The following is a 20,043-nucleotide window of genomic DNA, read 5'->3' on the forward strand; positions in this document are numbered from 1 at the left end:
GATTTTTCCAACATTTGCTTACTTTCTGTCACTGTGTCACATTTTGGTATTTCTTGCAGTATTTCAAACTTTTTCATTATTATATATTGTTAGGGTGATCTGTGATCAGTGATTAAGATTTGCTGAAAGCTCAGATGATGGCTAGCATTTTTGGCAATTAAGTATTTTAAAATTATGGTATGTATTTTTTTTAGAAACAATGTTATTGCACACTTAATAGACTACAACATAGTGTGTAAACATAACTTTTACATGCACTGGGAAGCAAAAAAATTCATCTGACTTGCCTTACTGCAGTATTTACTTAATGCAATGGTCTGGAACCTGTACTATCTCTGAAGTATGCCTGTATTTCTGAGTGTGACATTCCTTAACTTGAGCCTCCACGCCAGCAACACTCCATAGCTTAAGAAGAAAAAACTTAGTATGACATGAAAAAATTTATTATTACTTTGGGTATGTTCTTCCCAGTCTTTTTTCTAATGATTTCATTTTGTAGCTAAGACTACTTAAAAGAAGTATAGGTTTCGGACAGTGTATTTAACCCTAGTGCCTGGTTCTACGTATTAACCTCATAGGATTAAGTACAATAATCCATATAAAGCACTTTGTTAGTGTCCAGCATATATTAAGCACTTAATAATCATTAAGTACTATTATAGGCACATCTAAAATAAGTGAGAAGCCCCTGGCCAGGGTTATCAAAAGGAAAAGAGAAAGGACTGAAATAAGTAAAATCATAAATAAAAGAGGAGAGATCACAAGTAACAACGAAGAAATACAAACAATTATAAGAACATATTATAAGCAACTATAATGCCAACAAATTAAGCAATCTCGATGACATGGAAGCACTTCTAGAAACATATAAAATACCAAAACTGAAACAGGAAGAATAGAAAACCTGAACAGACCCATAACCAGCAAGAAAATTGAAGTAGTAATCAAAAATCTCCCAACAGGAGTCCAGGGCTGAATGGCTTCCCAGGGGAATTCTATCAAACATTTAAAGAAGAATTAATACCTATTCTTCTGAAACTGTTCCAAAAAATAGAAACGGAAGGAAAACATCCGAACTCTTTCTATGAGGCTAGCATTACCTTGATCCCAAAACCAAAGATCCCACCAAAAAGGAAAATTACAGACCAATATATCCCTGATGAACATGGATGCAAAAAGTCTCAACAAGGTATTAGCCAATAGGATCCAACAGTACATTAAAAGGATTATTCACCACAACCAAGGTGGATTTATTCTGGGGCTGCAAGGATGGTTCAACATCTGCAAATCAATCAATGTGACACATCACATTAATAAAAGAAAGGACAAGAACCACATGATCCTCTCAACAGATGCAGAAAAAGCATTTGACAAAGTACAGCACCCTTTCTTCATTAAAACTCTCCATAGTGTAGGGATAGAGGGTATGTACCTCAGTATCATAAAAGCCATATAAGAAAAGCCCACAGCAAATATCATTCTCAATGGGGAAAAACCGAGAGCTTTTCCTCTAAGGTCAGGAACACGACAGGGATGTCCACTATCACCACTGCTGTTCAACACAGTACTATAAGTCCTAGCCTCAGCAATCAGACAACAAAAAGAAATAAAAGGCATCCAAATCGGCAAAGAAGTCAAACTCCCACTCTTCACAGATGACATGATACTCTGGGGAAAACCCAAAAGACTCGACCCTCAGATTGCTAGAACTGATAGAGGAATTCACTGGCAGGATATAAAATCAATGCACAGAAACCAGCTGTATTTCTGTACACTAACAATGAAACAGAAGAAAGAGAAATTGAGGAGTTGATCCCATTTACAATTGCACCAAAACCTGTAAGATACCTAGGAATAAACCCAACCAAAGAGGCAAAGGATCTGTACTCAGAGAACTACAGAATACTCATGAAAGAAATTGAGGAAGACAAAGAAATGGAAAAAATGTTCCATGCTCATGGATTGGAAGAATAAATATTGTTAAAATGTCTACGCTACCTAGAGCAATCTATACACTGAGTGCAATCCCTATCAAAATACCATCAACATTTTTCACAGAGCTGGAACAAATAATCCTAAAATTTGTACTGAAGCAGAAAAGACCCCAAATAGCCAAATGAATGTTGAAAAAGAAAACCAAAGCTGGAGACATCACATTCCGGACTTCAAGCTCTATTACAAAACACAGACACAAAAACAGACACATACACAGACACAGACACATAGATTAACGGAACAGAACAGAGAACCCAGAAATGGATCCTCAACTCTATGGTCAACTAATCTTCGACAAAGCAGGAAAGAATGTCCAATGGAAAAAAGACAGTCTCTTCAACAAATGGTGCTGGGAAAACTGGACAGCCACATGCAGAAGAATGAAACTGGACCATTTTCTTACACCACACACAAAAACAGACTCAAAATGGATGAAAGACCTAAATGTGAGACAGGAATCCATCAACACCCTAGAGGTGAGGGATACCTGGGTGGCTCAGTTGGTTAAGCATCTACCTTTGACTCAGGTCACGATCCTGGAGTCCTGGGATTGAGTCCCACATCGGGCTCCCTGCTCAGCAGGGAGGCTGCTTCTCCCTCTGCCTGCTGCTCCCCTGCTTGTGCGTGCTTGCACTCTCTCTCTCTGGCAAGTAAATAAAAATCTTGAAAAAATAAAAATAAAAAACATCCTAGAGGAGAATACAGGCAGCAACCTCTATGACCTTGGCTGTAGCAACTTCTTGCTAGACATGTCTCCAAAGGCAAGGGTAACAAAGCAAAAATGAACTATTGGGACTTCATCAAGATAAAAGGCTTCTGCACAGCAACAGTCGACAAAACCAAAAGACAACCGACAGAATGGGAGAAGATATTTGCAAATGTCTTATCAGATAAAAGGCTAGTATCCAAAATCTGTAAAGAACTTATCACACTCAATACCCAAAGAACAAATAATCCAATCAAGAAATGGGCAGAAGACATGAACAGACACATCTCCAAAGAAAGACATCCAAATGGCCAACAGACACATGAAAAAGTGCTCCACATCACTTGGCATCAGGGAAATCCAAATCAAAACCTCAATGAGATACCACCTCACACCAGTCAGAATGGCTAAAATTAACAAGTAGAAAACGACAGATGTTGGCAAGGATGCAGAGAAAGGGGAACCCCCATATACTGTTGGTGGGAATGCAAGCTGGTGCAGCCACTTTGGAAAATAGTATGGAGGTTCCTCAAAGTTAAAAATAGAACTACCCTATGATCCAGCAATTGCACTACTGGGTATTTACCCCAAAGATACAAAGTAGTGATCTCAAGAGGCACTTGCACCCCGATGTTTATAGTAGCAATGTCCGCAACAGCCAAACTAGAAAAGAGCCAGATGTCCATCGACAGATAAGTGGATAAAGATGTGATGTATATATATATATATATATATATATATATATATATATACACACACACACACACACACAATGGATTCCTACTCAGCAATCAAAAAGAAGAAATCTTGCCATTTGCATTGACATGTAGGTAACTGGAGGATATTATGCTAAGCAAAATAAGTCAAACAGAGAAAGACAATTATCAGACGATTTCACTCATATGTGGAATTTAAGAAACAAAACAAGGGAGCCTGGGTGGCTCAGATGGTTAAGCGTCTGCCTTCGGCTCAAGTCATAATCCCAGGGTCCTGGGATTGAGTCCCGCATCGGGCTCCCTGCTCAGCGGGGAGCCTGCTTCTCCCTCTGCCTCTCTCTCTCTGTCTCTTATGAATAAATAAATAAAATCTTTAAAAAAACAAACAAACAAAAGATCATATAGGGGAAGAGGGGAAAAAATAAAACAAGACAAAATCAGAGAGGGAGACAACCCGTAAGAGATTCTTAATCATGGGAAACAAACTGAGGGCTGCTGGAGGGGAGGGGGTGGGGGTATGGGGTAACTAGGTGATGGACATTAAGGAGCTCACATGATGTAAGGAGCACTCGGTATTATGTAAGACTGATGAATCACTGAATTCTACCTCTGAAACTAATACACATGTTAATTAATTGAATTTAAATTAAAAAAATTTTTTTAAATGAGCACAAAAAAATTTAAAAAATAACAATTACTGGGGGGTAGAGGGGACCACCCACTTTCCCAGATAAAGTCACAGTTAAGTGAAAACCTGAAGGATAAATATCATCCTGAAGGTTAAGCAAAGACGAAAATGCTTCTAAGAGAAAATGTGTCAAGTGTAAAACCCAGAGGAGAGAAAGAACATGACTTACTTAAGGAGCTGAAAGATATTTAATCTGGCTAGAGTATAGAATATTTGGGAAAATGAAAGGGAAAAATAAGAAATACACCTGGAGAAATCAACTAAAAAAGTATTGTGCAAGGCCCTATAGGGTGACATTTAAAGGAGTTAACACAATCAGATTTGCATTTTTGAAAGAACACAGACTCCTTTTAGAGGAAGGACTGCAAGGATTAAAAAATAGAGCTAGAGACCGGTTCCCAAGCCATTATAATAACCAAATAAGGTTATCGATGCCAAGTAACCATTGGCTGCAAAAATTTTAAGCACTTTAATACACATTATATATCTTCAGAAATCTTCTTTTGGTGGCTCAAATACATATTTCACATTCAATTCTTAACACAGTAACAACAACAAAAAACCCTGATAATCATACCAGTACTCCTCTTCAGGGACCTTATCCAAAGGTGGATTCAGGCAGTAAATATGATAGGCCATGTTACATTCATCACATAGAAGCTGCATGTTGGGTTCTTGTTTTCCACCACATATATGACAGGAGCAAGAACGACATTTCTTATTTGGATCTCCACCACAAATGTCACACTCAGGATCGTTTTTCCCTATTAAGAATAAAATTATAACAAGCCCAGTGTTAGGATCATTTTTACATCTATGAATCTTACAAAGGAAAACACATGAAAGTAGCATACAGCTTTTTTTAATAGGAAAAAACCACAAAGAATAATCAAGTGTGGGACTTTAATAATAAACACCTGAGCGTCATTCTATACTTATCAAAATAACAGGGATGAAGCCCAGGTGTAGCAGGCATCACTACTTGCAAGAGGATAATGTATACTCTTGCCTTTAAAATTTGCATTGACCAGACTGAAAGTTCCAGGGCCAATGCAGTGAACTCACCAGGGCACCAAAAGGACACGTGTCTTCAGAATTCAAGGGTATACAACATTCTCTTGCACAAAGTTCTTTGGATCTAACTACTTAATAAATGGAACAATTAAATACCATGTACCTGCAGACCTAAACCTTTCCTTGAGTGGGCTAAACTAAGACGGGGAGGGCTGATTTTGTTAAGAGTTAGCAAGCCCATTTTGGTTCCCATTCAAGCTATGCCCCCAACATACTTTTTATCAGTAATAGAAATAGTATTTTTAACTCAGTTGATTTTTATCTTATTTGTCAATTGGTTCAGAACTGTGGCAAGTAAGAGGTGTAGCATTTACTGCCCCCCAACCTATCTAAATCCAAACAGCTTTTGCCAAAGCATTGAAATTTTAAGATATACACATGTACACAAAAAAATCTTAATGTTCATAATACAAAATTTAATTTAAAATGTCAAAAGAGAAATGGTTGGAAAGATTTTATTAAAAATAAGGTAAGTTTATAAGAACCATAATACAGAGGTAATGAGGTATATGAAATTCAAAAGAAAACTGCAGAATTTTATCTTTAATACACAAAGATGAATTATGTAAATAGTGGAAGATGTCTACAATAATATACATTGTTAGAGTGATTACTTCCTGGGAGTCCTATATTTATTTATTTTTTTTGAGGGAGAGAGAATGAGAGAGAGAGAGAGCACAAGATCGGGGAGAGTCAGAGGGAGAAGCAGACTCCCTGCTGAGCAGGGAGCCCAATGCGGGACTCGATCCTGGGACTCCAGGATCATGACCTGAGCCGAAGGCAGTTGCCCAACCAACTGAGCCACCTAGGTGCCCCCATATTTAAATTAATATTGTTCTAGATTTTGAATTTCTGACATATGTACACAACTGTGAGGAAATTTACCATATCAGAACTGATCTAGCAATATGAGGGACATGGGGAACCATACTGGAAAAATGAGAGGGGGGAAGGGAAAAGGCACTGATTTCAGTACTATCTTTCTGCCTGGTCAGTGCCTATTCTTGCTAATGAATGGCAGATTACAATTTTGTTTCACTTCCACTAAGGGAGCCATGACAACATAGAAATAATGGATGTATAACAGACCTAAAGACATGCCTTTGATAGATTTTTGGTATGGAGTGATGTGATCAAAGGCAATCTGGCTGTCGCTGCGAAATGATTTCTTTACATACAAGTTTAAAGTTGTAGCTATAATGTGATTAGTATTAGGCAGAGGAGAGATACAGAGAATGAGAGAGAAGAGAATACATGCAGATGTACTAAGAGATAACAGAAAGACAAACCCTCATCTATCTTGGTTTTGTATTGTGTTTTACTGAGAATGACTAAGTCACATTAAATAGGTTTACTCAGGGGCACTTGGGTGGCTCAGTTGGTTAAGCATCTGGCTCTTGATTTTAGCTCAGGTCATGATCTCTGGGTTGTGAAATTGAGCCCCGCGTCAGGCTCCACACTCAGCGGGAAGTAGATTCTCTTTTTCTCTCCCCCTCTGCCCCTATCTCCCCGCCTCTAAAATAAAATAAATAAATCTTAAAAAAAAAAAAAAGGTTTATTCAAGTTACGTTTACTCCTAGGATATAACCATACAAGTACTCATACAGAGTATGCCTGAAGGTTCTTAATTCAAATCTAGATATATCAGCTTTGCAGTCTCAAAAAATGAGAATGGCTTAGACTGGTAACATGAAAGTCTATTTTGTGATCTGTTAAAGGTACTGTCTTGCTATTATCTTGCACAACTGCGGTATGAAAAGGTTAAGCAGAAGCCTTTAGTTGGGAGTATTTTTCTAAAACAATCTACTAGATATTGAGGCTCGTGGCTGGCTCAGTAGGTAGAGTATGCAACTTTTGATCTCAGGATTGTAAGTCTGAGTCCCATGTTGGTTGTAGTGATTACTTAAAAATAAAATCTTAAAAAAAATATATACTAGATATTGACATGTGGCATAAAGCCAATAAATTGCTTTCCCCCAAAAAATCCAGAATTAAGAGAGTACGAGACAGTAATCTATTTGGAAAGACAGTGATTGAACCATGAATTGAAAGACCTAGAATCTACTCCTACCTCTGTTACCAACTAGCTGTATGATATTAAGCAAATACAATACGTACAGTGAAAAGGCAGGGCTATATTCCAACACTCTCACAATTGTTTAAACCTCACTTATTACCTCTCAGAAACTCAAGGCTCAACCGACATTACTGTCAGTCAGACTCTACTCATATAAAAATAAGTCTCATTATTAAAAATCAATCTTGGGTGGCCACAAAATTACTGAATGGGTTATTTGGACAGTCAAGATCTATAGTCAAGAAAACAAGAAAACAGCAATAAAATGCCAAGAAAATATTTTTTGGAAAACAAATTTTGTCATTTGAGAAAAATCCATTAAATCCACTAAACCAAAATGGGTCTTAGATCAAAACTGTTGTTTTGCTAATGTTTGCATGATCTACAGTTTTATACTTTCTCAAAAGTTATTTCCTGGTGCTTAAAATACCAATCAAGTACAATATATGTAGTCTAAACCCGTAAGAAAAATTCGTACTTAAAAACTTTCCATCTGCCAATGACAGGGGATGAGCTCCAGGTTTCTCGATCTTAAAGATTTCATTTACGAATCTTATCTGGCAGTCATTTAATTTTCCTTCAGAACCCCTGTTTAAAAAAAGAAGAAAAGTTAACTTTTGCCAGCAAAATCTAAACCATATACAAACAATTAAGAGTCGTTTGGGAAACCCACTGAACTTTGCTGATTTAAAATTGGGATTCTAGGTATTCTAATCACCTTGAGCTATTGTTTCCAATGGCAGGAAAAGTCCAACAGTGATTAGTTACTATTCAAAGTTAAGTGTAACTTTAGTGTAAAGGAGGAAAAAAAGTTACAGACTTCACACCTAGATTATCTGGCTAGAAGACAGTTATCTTGTAAATTTAAACACTAGGTAAAATGATACTCTATCAATCAAAATAAAAGATTTAAACATATTTCTAGTAAATACAGTAAGTCTCTAGGTAAAAAGATGACTTATTAAAAAGTCCTTCAGATATTAAGCCGTATTCCTCAAAGACACAATTTATACCTGTTTACACATGCTTCTTCAAAGTTTCCTATTATTGATTTGTATATAGATTTCTCCTTTTACTCTGTCAACTTTGGTTTATATTTTTGAAGCAATGTTATTGGGTACATACAGATTTAGGATTCTTAAATCATCTTATGAAATGTCTCTATCTCTAGTAATACATTTTATATCAAAAGTGTACTTTTTTTTGGTTAGAATTTGCTTGATGACTTTTCCCACGTTTTCACATGCAACACTTTTAAAACTTTTAATGTCAGATATTCACAAATGCAGAAAAATGCATAGATAAATGTATAATCAGTTATAAGGTATACATCTTATAGCCACCAACCAACATAGGAGACAGAATAGTTTATCTCAGAAGCCCCTGCCATGCGCCCTCCCAATCTCAATCTCTTCTATTCCAAGAGATATATTTACCTTAATTTTCTTCAGTCTTACCACCTGTCTTCCTAAGCGTATCATATAGTTTTGCCTGTGCTTCAAAGACTCTATCAATTCCCACATTATCTTTTTCTTCTTTACAATTTGTTGAAGAACCACCACCATTTGTCCTATAGAGTTGCCCAATATCTTGATTCTAATATTTGCATTCCCAAAGTGTAGTTTAAATAGGTTTTTTCTGTTATTTGCATTTCAAGTTGGTAGCTGGATCCAGAGTAGAGGTCAAAAACCTGGTCCGCTGCCTGCTTTTGTAAATAAAGTTTTACTGGAATACAGCTACATCTACTAACTTATGCATTCTCTATGGTTGGTTTTGTGCTACAATGGCAGAGTTGAGTAGCTGTGATGGTGGAGACCATTTGGCTGTCGAGGGTTAAAACCACTATCTGGCCCTTTATATGAAAAAAAAAAGTCAATCCTTGCATTTAGAAATGTTAATCAAATCCAGGTTCATGTTTTGGTAAAACTATTTATAGGTCTATTCTATTAGGAAGCACCCAGTTTAGTTAGCTGTCTTTTTCTACGATGATAGCAGCCATCGATACTCAATGCTAAGGTTAATTCACTGGGGTTTAGAAAGCATTGACATTCCAGTTTTAGCATTCCTTTCTAATTTATTTGCTAGAATTCAATAGAAAGAAACTTCACCTCATCAATTATTTGGTGACTCAGTGACACATCATAAAAAAAAATATGGACTAAGTGTTTTCTTTGGCAACTTTAATAGTTCCCTAATTTCCTATATAGGTGACCAATGAGTTGCTATATTACTAGGAATTCACATACATATATGAGGTGTTTCAATCCACTGTAGCTATTTTCCTTGTTGATGTTCAAACTATCTTTGGCCAATAGGAACTTCCAGTTGACTCCCAAATTTTTCTGACAAGAATTTAGTTAGCAGTGTTTGTGGGTTTCCTTGTTATCCCTAAGACAAGATGTTTCAAGTTCATCTTGCACATTTTCTGCCTCTAGCCTGGAGTCCTATCTATAAGGAAGCCCAATTTCTTTTGGGTGGAAATATTTCAAAGCCATACTTCAGGCACTAGAAAAACTTACTGCAACTAGGTTGATCACTGTTTCAAGGCTTCTTCAGTGGACAGAACTACAAAATTTAAACATACACATGAGTACACATATAAAATAGTGAGTTCACACAAATGCTTTGTTCAAATTCAGAACTAAAGGGTAAATTTACTTTTCTAAAAACAATTATGTGTCTGTTTCTCCTTTCTCCCCAATCAGAAACTACTAGTTATCAAAGATACCAGGGATGTCTAAATCAGAATGTTACAAATACGTCTTTGCCTTATCCCACATTACACACAAGACATTCTTACTAGTTGTCATCGTGATTACTTAAAAGTTTTAAATTCTTTTGTGTATTTCCGCCCACATCCTAGTTATATCTGATGTCAGATCATGTAACCATTACATACTATACTTTCTTCATTATGTATCTCCTTTATCTCCTAACTTCTAAACGTAAAAATATTTTAAGGTTTTTTTTATTTGTCAGAGAGAGTGCAAGCGAGCACAAGCAGGGAAGCAGCAGGTGGATAGAGAAGCAGACTCCCTACTGAGCAGGGAGCCCAATATGGGACTTGATCCCAGCACCCTGGGATCATGACCTGAGCTGAGGGCAGACACTTAACCGACTGAGCCACCCAGGTGTCCCCAAATTTAAAAATATTTTTAATGTTTATCACTGCTCTTTATGTCAAATTTTCTTCAGTCATCCTGATGACCTGAAGCTAGTTCTCTACAACATTCTCCAGGAAGTGTTCATGAGAATAGCTCCCCTAGTTCTTCCAAGGTAATGACAGTTTGTTTCCAGCCTTTATTCTGAAGGCCAGTTTGGCTAGACTTAAAATCCTTGGTTCATCTTTTCTTGACTCATGCATGTCTTTCTGGAATACTTTCCTTAAAAAGAAGGAGGATAACAACGTTACATTTTTTTCCTTTTTCTTTTAATATGTAATTTGACATCAATGCCTTTTTAAAGAAAATTAAATGTACTGAACCTCTGGAGGGTATAATTTCACTTAGCTTTATTAGCTCACAGCTATAGAGTTCCATAGAACTCACTTTTTTTAATTGTTATTTTTTGGAGAAGCATTCAAAACTATAGCAACTAAAATCTAATCCGACAAAAAGCAAATGAGTAGTTGTCTGGGGCCAAGGCTGAGGGTACTGGAGATATCTAAAGGAGCCCGTAAGAACTTTTTGGGGGGATGAAAACCTTCTATTAATCTTGATTACAGTGGTGGCATGGGTATACACACTTGCTAACATTCACTTAATATATAGTACAAAAAATATATAATACATACTGTTGTATGTAAATGAAGTCTCAAATTATTTTAAAAAGGTACTATGGAAGCTTACTTTCTTAAATCTCCTGGCTCTATTCTCCTTCCCTATTTTTAACTGAATCTTTTTTCTTTTTGTCTTTATTGTCCCTATCCTACCCAGTTTGGAATGTATTTCCAGTAGTTTTTCTGTATGGGGCTTTGTCCTGGAACAGTTTTAGCTAGATAATTTTGAGAGCTTGCTGGTCACTAATCCCTTCAAAATCTTATTATTGCAAACTGCTTGTACTCATCTAAACTGGTGTGCATACCCCTTCTAGCTTCAGTTGCTGTATTACTCCTGTTGTCATATAACAAATCACCTTAAAACTAGCAGCTTAAGACAAAAATTACCTCACAGTTTCTGCGAATCAGGATTTGGGGAGCAGCAGAGCTGGGTAGTTCTGGCTCAAAATCTTGCAAAGTTTCAGTCAAGCTGTTGACCAGAGTCGCAGTCTCATCTAAAGGCTCAACTAGGGCAAGACCACCGGGATGTATGAATCCTCACAACACAGCAGCTGGCTTCCCCCAAAGGAAGTGATCTGAGAGAGCCCAAAATGGAAGCTTCAATGTTTTTATAACCGAATCTTGGAAGTGGTAAACCATCACTCCTGCCATATTCTACTGGTCACAAAAGTAACCCTAAGTAAAATGTGGGAGGGAACTATGTAAGGTGTGAATGAATACCAGGAAGCGGGAAACACTGGGGGTCATTTTGAGAAATGGCCACCATAGCTGCTCTTCTCAAAACAGTTTGCTGAACTAGTTTTATTTCAGAGTTCTTGGGTCCATCATACACCTGTAGTTACCCTTTCCCACCTCCTGCACAGCTACCGATACAACACTGATCTTGTAGCTTTCAGTTATTTATCCCACCAGCTATCTTGTTTTTTTTTTTAGGGGATGCCACAACACCTTGAATGGTTATAGATATTGCCCATGAATTTTGAATTAGATATTTTAGTTGTTCTATATGTTTGTAAAAGGACATCTAGGGAGATTAAAAAATCTATGCTGTTGTCATCTACCTGGAATCCCATCCATTTTTGTAATTTCAACTTGTGTGACTTCATATTTAAAGAATCTTTCCTATAAGCAGCATATGGGTTTTGTTTTTGTTTTAATCCTGTTCATCTTTAACCATAAAATCAAGCTCACATTTAGTTAATATAAATGGCTGACATATTTGGCTTTGTTTCTACCATTTTACTGTTTTCCATTTTATCTACCTTTTTAAAAAAAATATTTGTCAGAGAGAGAGCGTGTGCGCGAGACAGCGAGCACAAGCGGGGGAGCAGCAGGCAGAAGGAGAAGCAGGCTCCCGCTGAGCAAGGAGCCCAGCATGGAACTTGATCCCAGGACCCTCAGATCACAACCTGAGCCGAAGGCAGACGCTCAACCGACTGAGCCACCCAGGCGTCCCTTAGTTTAACTATAATTATTAAAATTCTATTTAGTTATATTAAAATTATATATTTAATAATTTTATTAAAATAATTTAGTGGTTCTTAGAGAATATACCATGTAAATAAACCCAAGAAATCAAAGTTTTACTTCACTTCCTTGATCAGAATTTCACAGCTTCATTTATCAACTCCCATCTTTTGCACTGTTGTCATGCACTTTATTCTACACATAAACTTCACTAGTGTTGTGAATAGTCTATACTTGCTCATATAGTTACCCTTCCTCTGTTCTTTAATTTCTTCCTGTATTTCCATGTTTCTGAGATCACCTTCCTTCTGCTTACACAACCCTTTAGTAATAGTATAGGTCTATTGGTACTGAATTCTTAGGTTTGGTTTGATATTATCTTGGCTTCATTTTTTTGTAATCTATTTTCATTAGAAATGTATTTCTAAGTTGAGAATTTTTTATTTTTATTTTTTTAAAGATTTATTTATTTGACAGAGAGAGAGGGAGACACAGCGAGAGAGGGAACACAAGCAGGGGGAGTGGGAGAGGGAGAAGCAGGCTTCCCGCGGAGCAGGGAGCCCGATGCGGGGCTCAATCCCAGGACCCTAGGATCATGACCTGAGCCGAAGGCAGACGCTTAACGACTGAGCCACCCAGGTGCCCCCCAAGTTGAGAATTTTTTAGCAGTGTTTTCAAATGCAGTTCCATTGTGTTCTAGAGCTGTTATTTCTGATGAAAACTCAGCTCCTATTCCTTTTGTTTTTATCTTTAGATTTGAGCAGCATTACTGCAATATGCCACGGTGCTTTCTTTATATTTATCCTGCTTAGGATTCACAGGACTTAATTCCGGGCTGATATTTTCTCGCTTTTGAAAATTCTAGCTATTATATTTTCAAATATTGTTTTCACCCTTCTCTTCTTTTGGGAACTACAAGTAGACGTAATGCATACCTTTTACCAGGTCCCATATGTCCAACAGTCTTTTCTATATTTCTATTTTTTCCCATTTCAATTTATCCAAAATTTTCCAAATTTCTGTTTCAATTTATCCAAATTTTTCACTGACTTGCCTTTGAGTTCACTACTCCTATCTAGTGCTATTAAGTCAATCTAATGAAGTCTTAGTTTCAGATACTGTATTTTTCAGTTCTACAGTGATTTCATAGATTCAATGTGATTATAGATTCCAATTCTCAGGTGAAATTCTCCATCTTCTCATTTATTTTCTTGAGTATTTTAATCATAATTATTCTAAAATCCCTGAGAACTTGAATTATCAAGATCAGCATTTTTTTTTTTTTTTAATAGACTTTATTTGAGAGAGAGGCAGAGAGAGTGCATGCAGGAGCAGTGGCAGAGGGAGAAACAGACTCCCCGCTGAGCAGGGAGCCCGATGCGGGACTCGATTCTAGGACCCTGGGACCATGACCTGAGTAGAAGGCAGACGCTTAACCGACTGCGCCACCCACGCGCCCCAAGATCAGCTTCATTTTTACTGTTGGTTTTTCTTCTGGTTTTTGATTATGTGACCCTGTCTTTTGGTAGTGTTTCTGGGTTCATGGCAGGATAAATATAAAGAAAACACAGTGGCATACTGCAATAATGCTGCTGAAAACTAAATATAAAAACAGAGGGAACATGAGCTGAGTTTTCATCAGATACAACATAAGCTAGAATACAATGGAACAGCATCTGAAAACACAGATAAAAAAATTCTCAATTTAGAAATACATTTCTAGTGAAAACAGGTTACAAAAAATGAAGACAAAATAAAGATGTTATCAAACCAAACCTAAGAATTCAACATTATAAATAAATATAAAACATTAGAGGAGGCTTCAGATGTTTCTGTACCATAAGGAGGGGGCAATCTTCCTTCTGCTCGGGAGATACTGTGTTAGTTTAACATTCATTCAGCAACTATGTTGAGGCAAGGCTTGTTTATAGTCTTGGTTAGATTTAGTCTACATATTTGTCTTAGCCATCCACAGTTTTCAACTAAGAGCCTTTTGTATACTCTGTGGGACCATTCCACCAGTGATCCCAAAATCCATGTTTGCCTTCTAAGACTGCTGAAAATTCCACTGTGCGTTTACTTACATTTTTAGCCTCTTGCCCAGCAAACCTCAGTAGCAAAAGTCGTGTGAGGAAAACAGGCCATCCCCATTATCTGCCCAAAGCTCTGATTTCTGTCTCCACCATGCCCCCAGTTGCTTTCAATTAGATCTGCTTTGCATCCATAATTAGCAAAGTTCCCAGGGCAAAAAGCAGCTACAAAAACCAACTGCCTTCTAAGGTTCTTCCCATTCCAGAGTCCTAGGCACTGGTAGTTCTACTTGCCTCTCTGTTGCCTTCAAACAGATGATAATGGTATTTGATCTGGATCTAGATGTTTCAAGTAAAAATGCTAATTACTGCCAGCTATTCCATCCTACCTGGAAACAGAAACCTTCCATGTATTTCATTAGGTGCTTCAATAAATATCACAAAAACAGTTTCAAAACTAGAATCACTTTTTCAATCATTTATCATTTTAGTTGAAGGCCTACCACACCCATTTCCTCTGCGCAAAGCTGATGAAGCATAAATCACACCAAAAAACATGAATATTCCCTCAATAGTATATTTCAATTGAATCTAATAAACCAACAACTGTAAAACGCATTATTTTATGTAGTACCAAAAAAGAAATTGGCCTGCAATGGGGTAGTCTAAGAACCACCCCCAAAGGTGGTACTCTAGATGGAAGCCAACAACTAAAAAACACACCATTTTATGAAATTATAAGAAAGAAAAAAGTCTGAGGTGTCTAAGAAGGACCCTCAAATAAAGCTAGGCTACCAAATGGTTCTTCTCACAGTTTAATAAGATAAATGGTAAATAAACCACCTTGCATGTAGAGACAGAAAACAAACATGCCTATTTCAATATTATCACTAAGTAAAAGGAGGAAAAGTATCCCAAGAATTGAACCACAAAGGTATGATTCATGCCGTTTTGCAGATATGAATTCATACTAAAGAATGTGGTCTAAAGAAGCTCAGAGAATTTTAAGTTAGATGGTACTCCACGGTGCCTAGCAGAAGCAAACTCAAATCTATGAAAAGAACCCAACTTCGTTCCAATAGCAATTTTAAGGTACATTTTGAGATGTTAAAATTAAAAAAAAAAAACCTGTTAATCTAAGATTCTGTGAAATATTCTATTTACTGACTACTCATTATAACTTGTTCCTACAACAGGGCCTGGCACACAGTAGCCAACAAAAACCAGGGCATTAACGTTTCAGTAGTATGACAGAATAAATGGGTGCCAAGATGTCTAGGTCCTAAGTGTGGGAACATGTGAATATTATGTTACATGGCAAAAGGGACTTTGTAGACTTGATTCAGTTAATGACCTTGAAACAGGATTATGCAGGTAGGCCCAAAGTAATTACAAGGGAACTTAAAAGTAGAAGAGTCAGATATGTAATGTTAAAAAGGGAGGAAGTGGGCAGTGGGGGCCTCTAAAATCTGAAAAAGGCAAGGAAATAGATTCTCCTTTTAGAGTCCCCAAAAAGTAACACATCTTTGCTGACACTTTTAGCCCAGTGAAATCCATACAAAACTTCTGACTTACAGAACTGTAAAATGGTAATTTATACTGCTTAAGCCACTAAGTTTGTGGTAATTTATTGCAGCAAGAATAGGAAACTACTACAAGTAGACACAAATATCAGATGATAATCAATACTATAAAGAAAAATAAGGATTCAAGGAATCTATGCATGGCATGTGCACGTATAATTTTATATACCACATTCAAGAAAGATGTCTTTTGAAGTGATGTCTGAACAAAGAACTGAGACAAGAGACAGAGCAAGCCAAATGAGTGTCTGTGTGGGGCAGAACAGGCAGAGGGAATAGCAAATGCAAAGGCTCTGAAGCAGAAATATGTTTACATAGATGATTAAGCACCACAAGGAGGCCCATATGGTTAAAATACAGTGAGTTTTGATTTATAACTTGATAATGGACACCAAAGTTATACTGTATAAGAATATTAAAAATATCATTAAAGAGATTTGATGACAAATGAGTATAGATAAAATTTAGTAAATAAAGCCCTATAAAAAATGACACTGAAAATAAAGTACCTCCATAGTTTAGTTTCAGCTTTAGATAAATTATTTTGTTATAGAATTCAAATTCTACTTATAAATATCTAAACTAGTATAACTTCATGTGGTAATCAATGCAATATGCATAACAGTAACTGAAGTATTATGAAAAATGGATTTAAACTCCACAAACTTTTGTTCTGAATTTTCTTCAAAGCTAAAATAGAAACAGAAAATGATACTAAAAATAGAATTTGATCACTAGACAGTTTAAGCATATTCACTTTTTGGTACTCACAAATTTAAAATAGATGGACGCCTCGGTGGGTCAGGGGTTAAGCATCTGCCTTCGGCTCAGGTCATGATCCCAGGGCCCTGGGATTGAGTCCTACATCGGGCTCCCCGCTGAGCAAGGAGCCCACTTCTCCCTCTGCCTGCAGCTCCCCCTGCTTGTGCCCCTGCCCTCTCTCTCTGACAAATAAATAGATGAAATCTTTAAAAAAAAAAAAAAAAAAAATAGAAACAAGCATAAACTTTAACTGCAAGTTCCCTTATCAAATACCCAAGATAGATTAAAAAACAATGTCCTATATTTCTCCTTTTGTACCTTCAATATAATAGTGTATCACAAAGCTGAAGGTTCGTTATCTGTAAAAGCCTAATAAAATTCATAAGCCTCTGGTGGGACAGATTAAAAAGTCACAAACTAAACTCAGGAATAAAAAAAGGGAACATCACAATAAAGACTGCACATTAAAAGATGAGCTTAAACTTATGACAAATTTTATTTATGACAATAAATAAAATTTAGGTAAAATCAAGTTCCTAAAAAATAAAATTTTATTTCAAGAAATAGAAAAATCAGAGTCTCCCTATCATTACAGAAATTGAGCCAATCATAAAAATCCTTCCCACAAAGAAAGCTCAGCCCCAGAGGGCTTTACTGAGAAGTTCTACCAAACAGTCAAGAAAAGGACACAAAACTTCACCATAAGACAAAGAATATTCTAATTATTTTATAAAACCTGAATAATTTGTGAAGGACAGCTAGTTAGGAAAAACTAACATGCAAATTTTACTCATTAACACAAATGCAAAAATTCCACACAAAATATTGTCAATGCAAATCCAGGATAGCATATCCACAAAATGCCTATGTCAAATACTATAGTTATTGGTGAAATTTTGAGAAGTTTTTCTTAGAGATGAAGGAGAAAAAAGATGCCTGTTATCACCACATCCTTTCAACAACGTACTAAAGGGCGGCTGGTGAATAAAAACGATTAAAAGACAAAAATGTCATAATTCATAGATGATTATAATCATAAAAATTCCCAAAAAATCTACATGTAAATTAAAACTAGTAAATTTAGTAAGGCTACTAGATCCAAAAATCAAAGGTTACTTATATACCAGTGACAAAAAGTATACATATATATAGCATTTATAGGAACAATAAGTAGTACTTAAAGTTAAATAAGGATAACAGACTCATATAAGATCAGATCTCTGGAGAGTATTAAATCAGGTTCTACCATATAATTGCCATCACTCAATTATTTTGAACCTATAAAAACATGTTATATGGTTCAACCTAATAAAAATAGGAGAAAAACACATTAAAGACCTAAATAAATGGAGAAAAAGCACATTCCTGGATTAGGGTCAACACAATACGTATTAAATTCCCAATGGTTATGTTTAAATTACCAAGATGACTTGGAAAACTCAAGTGAAAGCACAAAGACCTAAGAAAACAGAGAACTACTGAAGAGCAAGGTAGGAAGCCCTGTTCTGTCATATCATTAAAATGTGGAACTGATATTAGGATACACAAAATAGACCAATGGTACAGAATGGAAATCAGATGGATGCATCAAATTACATATTTGATATGAGGTGACACTGAAGACCAGAGAGGGGAAAAAGAGCTTTTTAATAAGCAATGTCAGGAAAAATGATTATCCATATATATCAAGGTAAGTCCAACCCTTACATCAAAACCTACTTCAAATGGATTAAAGATCTACCAAGGAAAGGTAAAACCACAAAGCTTTTTTAATAATGGAGAGTGTCTTAATGTATTTTGGGTAGGAAAAGTTTCTCCCCTGCCCACTCCATGTTTTACTGAGGTCTAATAGTTTTACTGAGATATAACAGACATACACTGTGTAAGTTTAAGGTGTAAAACAATGATTTGATAGATGTATATACTGACAAATGATTTCCACAACAAGTTAACTTCCATCACCTCAGATAGTTATTTCTTTTGGTTATGAGAACTTTTAAGTACTCTAAGCAACTTTCAAATATACAATACAGTACTGCTAACTACAGTTACCATGCTGTACATATCCCTGGAACTGTAAATTTGTACCTTTTGACCACCTTCACCCATATCCCCCACTCCCTGCCCAAACCCCAGAAGGTTTCTTAAGATACAGAAAGCATAAACATCAGGGGAAAAAATTTAATAAGCTAGTTAAAATTAATACTATTATTCAAAACATGAGAAAAGCTATAAAAGCGAAAATATTTTCTCTACACAGAACTAAAATGGTCAAGTCTTCATAATAAAAAAAAAATCAGTAATACAGACTAACAACAGAACAGTAATGTTTGGAACAGGGTCCTCACAAAAGGTACCTAAATTGCCAACGAACATAAGGCTGTCAATCTCACTGGTATCAAGGAAATGCAAATCAAAACCATAATGATATACTATTTTATTATATACCCCTCTGATTAGCAAAAATTCAAATGTGACAAAATTAAGTGTGGATGAGAATGCAGAGCAATGGGACCTCTAATACTGCTGTGGAAGTGTAATCTGACACAGCCACTTAAATATTTGGTCCTATTTATTCAAGTCAAAATGTGCAGTTCTACAACCCAGCAATTCTACTTCTAGGCAAGATGCACCCTACAAAAACTAATGCACATAAGCACCAGAACACAGGTAGGATGTCACAGCATGAACACAGCAGTTTGTAACAGCCCAAAACTGAACAGCAGAATACATTTAGACCTTCCTTCTATTTATCCACTCTTTCCAGTAAAAAGATTTCTAACCATGAAAAAAAAATTCTTATCCACAGCCACATGCCACAGTGACTCTTTTTTAAACTCTTATGTTCCTAACATATTTAGTAAAAACTTAAAGCACAGAGAACATAATACTTTACAGGACAGTGTGTTTTACTGCTGGGACAGCTATCACATAATTGGTCTCTATTTGCCTATCTATAATTTCCACTCAATCTTAGTTCTAGTCCCTAAAGCCAGGGTGCTCCACTCTAACTATTTCAGAATCACTCAGGGAAAATTTTTTAAATAGTAAGCTATTTTTTTTTTTAACTCTATGCTATGAGTACTGTCATCTCCTCCTATTGTATACATGTGCTGTTTTGTACTTCTTACACTCAAACACATTACAAGGTTCCCTATATAACCCAT

At 36.3% G+C, this 20,043-nt stretch overlaps 1 protein-coding gene across 2 annotated transcripts in view; it reads right to left on the bottom strand.

The window, feature by feature from the left end:
• Positions 1 to 20,043, bottom strand: part of UHRF2 (ubiquitin like with PHD and ring finger domains 2) — a 91,639-nt gene that overhangs the window by 30,885 nt on the left and 40,711 nt on the right. For both annotated transcript variants that reach the window (XR_004297892.1, XM_032392290.1), the window contains exons 5-6: positions 7,735 to 7,844; positions 4,683 to 4,869 (exon numbers count right to left, since the gene is read on the bottom strand). Coding sequence is in view for 1 of the 2 variants with exons in the window: in XM_032392290.1 (XP_032248181.1) it covers positions 4,683 to 4,869; positions 7,735 to 7,844 (297 nt within the window). In the remaining variant the exon portion in view is untranslated. The remainder of the gene's footprint in view (positions 1 to 4,682; positions 4,870 to 7,734; positions 7,845 to 20,043) is intronic.

Source organism: Phoca vitulina, unplaced genomic scaffold (assembly GCF_004348235.1).
Source record: "Phoca vitulina isolate PV1807 unplaced genomic scaffold, GSC_HSeal_1.0 scaffold67, whole genome shotgun sequence".
Taxonomy (NCBI): Eukaryota; Metazoa; Chordata; class Mammalia; order Carnivora; family Phocidae; genus Phoca; species Phoca vitulina.